This window comes from Quercus suber, unplaced genomic scaffold (genome assembly GCF_002906115.3).
Source record: "Quercus suber isolate HL8 unplaced genomic scaffold, Cork oak 2.0 scaffold_176, whole genome shotgun sequence".
Taxonomy (NCBI): domain Eukaryota; kingdom Viridiplantae; phylum Streptophyta; class Magnoliopsida; order Fagales; family Fagaceae; genus Quercus; species Quercus suber.
The window spans coordinates 1,014,679-1,016,643 of NW_027069636.1; the positions used below are offsets into that span (position 1 = coordinate 1,014,679).

Genomic DNA, 1,965 nt, shown 5'->3' on the forward strand with positions numbered 1-1,965 from the left:
TCAAATTCTATTATTATTATTATTAAAAAAAAAAGAGTTTTCGATTCTGTTGGAGTTACTGCCCTATTTACTAGGTGAAAGTGTAGTTATGCAGGATATATGTTCTGTGAGTTTGAAGGAATTGGGGTTCATGACTTTGTTTTACTTTTATCAGTACTCTTTTGATACAAACAAAATATGAGGGTAGATTAGTCATTTGCTAAAAGTCAAAGTAAGGGTATATTAGAAAGAGAAAAAAGAATCAATTAACTGATTTTTTTTTTTTTTTTTTGAGGAAGATTAACTGAATTAATTAAGTGATGATTTGTCCACAATGTGTATAATAATATATCATAAGATGACAAGTAGAAAGAAGCACCTGCGAATGAGTCTGTGATACTCTTAAAGACCAAATTGCTTATAGAAAACTCCTATCTCCAGTCCATAACTTAACATTCAAACAATAAGAACATGTAGACGAGCTCTCCACTACCTTATAGAGCTAAAACAGATCCTTCTTTCCTTTTTTTTTTTTTTTTTTTTGTCTCCCTTCTTTAAATCACCACCCCTATATCTCAACCCTCCTTAATTATTCTATTGTGGACAATTTGCAATGGAGATCCGGTTCCAACAACAAAAGACTACGCAGCATAAAAACGCAGGCATTCCCATCAGCAAAGATAGCAAGTTCAAGGTAAGGAACAGAAGCACTAGTAACACAAACAAGTTTGTTGGAGTGAGGCAAAGGCCTTCTGGGAGATGGGTAGCTGAGATTAAAGACACTACTCAGAAGATAAGGATGTGGCTTGGCACATTTGAGACCGCTGAAGAGGCAGCCCGAGCTTATGATGAAGCCGCTTGCCTTCTTCGCGGATCAAATACTCGCACCAACTTCATTACCCATGTGTCTTTGGATTCTCCTCTCGCCTGTAGGATTCGAAATCTCCTCAAAAACAAAAAGGGAGCCATAGAACAACAGGTTAATGTTGATGCCTCTACTACTAGTAGTACTCCCACTGTTACTCCCACTATTAGTACTAGTACTAGTACTACTAGTAGTTTCACTACTTCCACAAGCAGCTGTGTTAACTCTCTTTCCAATCAAGATTTCCGGTTGTTTGATGATGCATACAAACCAGATTTAAGCAACTGCAGAGAGGAATTTGAGTTGGGTTCTTCTCAATCTGGTCCTTCAAGCGGTTTCGGACTTGGGCTTGATCGATTTTTGTTTACTCAAGAAGCGTTGGATTTGCCAAAGAATTTAACTTTGCCTGACACACACACAGCCGAGTTGGAGATTTCGGAATTTGAAAGGATGAAAGTTGAAAGACAGATATCAGCTTCGCTATATGCAATGAATATGAATGGGGTGCATGAGTATATGGAAGCTGTTCATGATTCTGCTGAAGAGTTATGGGATCTTCCACCATTATGTTCATTGTTCTGCTAAATTTGATTGTTTTAGTGGCCTTTAAAAGATATTGTTCTTGCTTATTACTTTTTTTTTTTTTTTTTTTGTGTTTCCTTTAATTTAATCCCATAAAATGGTGTATAGTTAGACATGGTAAAACGGGTCAGAATTTTCTGACCCGACCCGACCCGAACCCGATTTTTTTGACCCGAAGCAAAAACGGGTTGACCCGTGACCCGACCCGTGTTTTTTGCGGGTCAACCCGACCCGACCCGTGACCCGACCCGAACCCGAACCATTTTTTTAAAACTTTTTTTTTTTGGGTAAAAAAATAGTAAAACTAAGAATATATTGGTTTAATTGTTTATTGTGAACTTTAAGGAAACAATTGATACATTTATATAACTATATGCAAATTAATTGAAAGATAAATTGTTGAACATTCTGTAATGAGTAAATATTTTTAGATATCAAATAGCAAAATACATGCCAAGATAATCTGATTACAGTAGAGTTAAAAACATAGATTTAAAATTGTAGATATGTGAGAAATATTCACAAGTGTGAAAATAATG

The 1,965-nt window shown here is 35.9% G+C and overlaps 1 protein-coding gene across 1 annotated transcript; it reads left to right on the plus strand.

The window, feature by feature from the left end:
• Window positions 1-376: 376 nt before the first annotated feature.
• LOC112003881 (ethylene-responsive transcription factor ERN1) lies at window positions 377-1,473 on the plus strand. Its single transcript, XM_024036105.2, has one exon. It carries the CDS (start codon window positions 593-595, stop codon window positions 1,427-1,429), a length of 837 nt encoding a protein of 278 aa, XP_023891873.1. The 5' UTR covers window positions 377-592; the 3' UTR covers window positions 1,430-1,473.
• The last annotated feature ends 492 nt before the right edge of the window (window positions 1,474-1,965 follow it).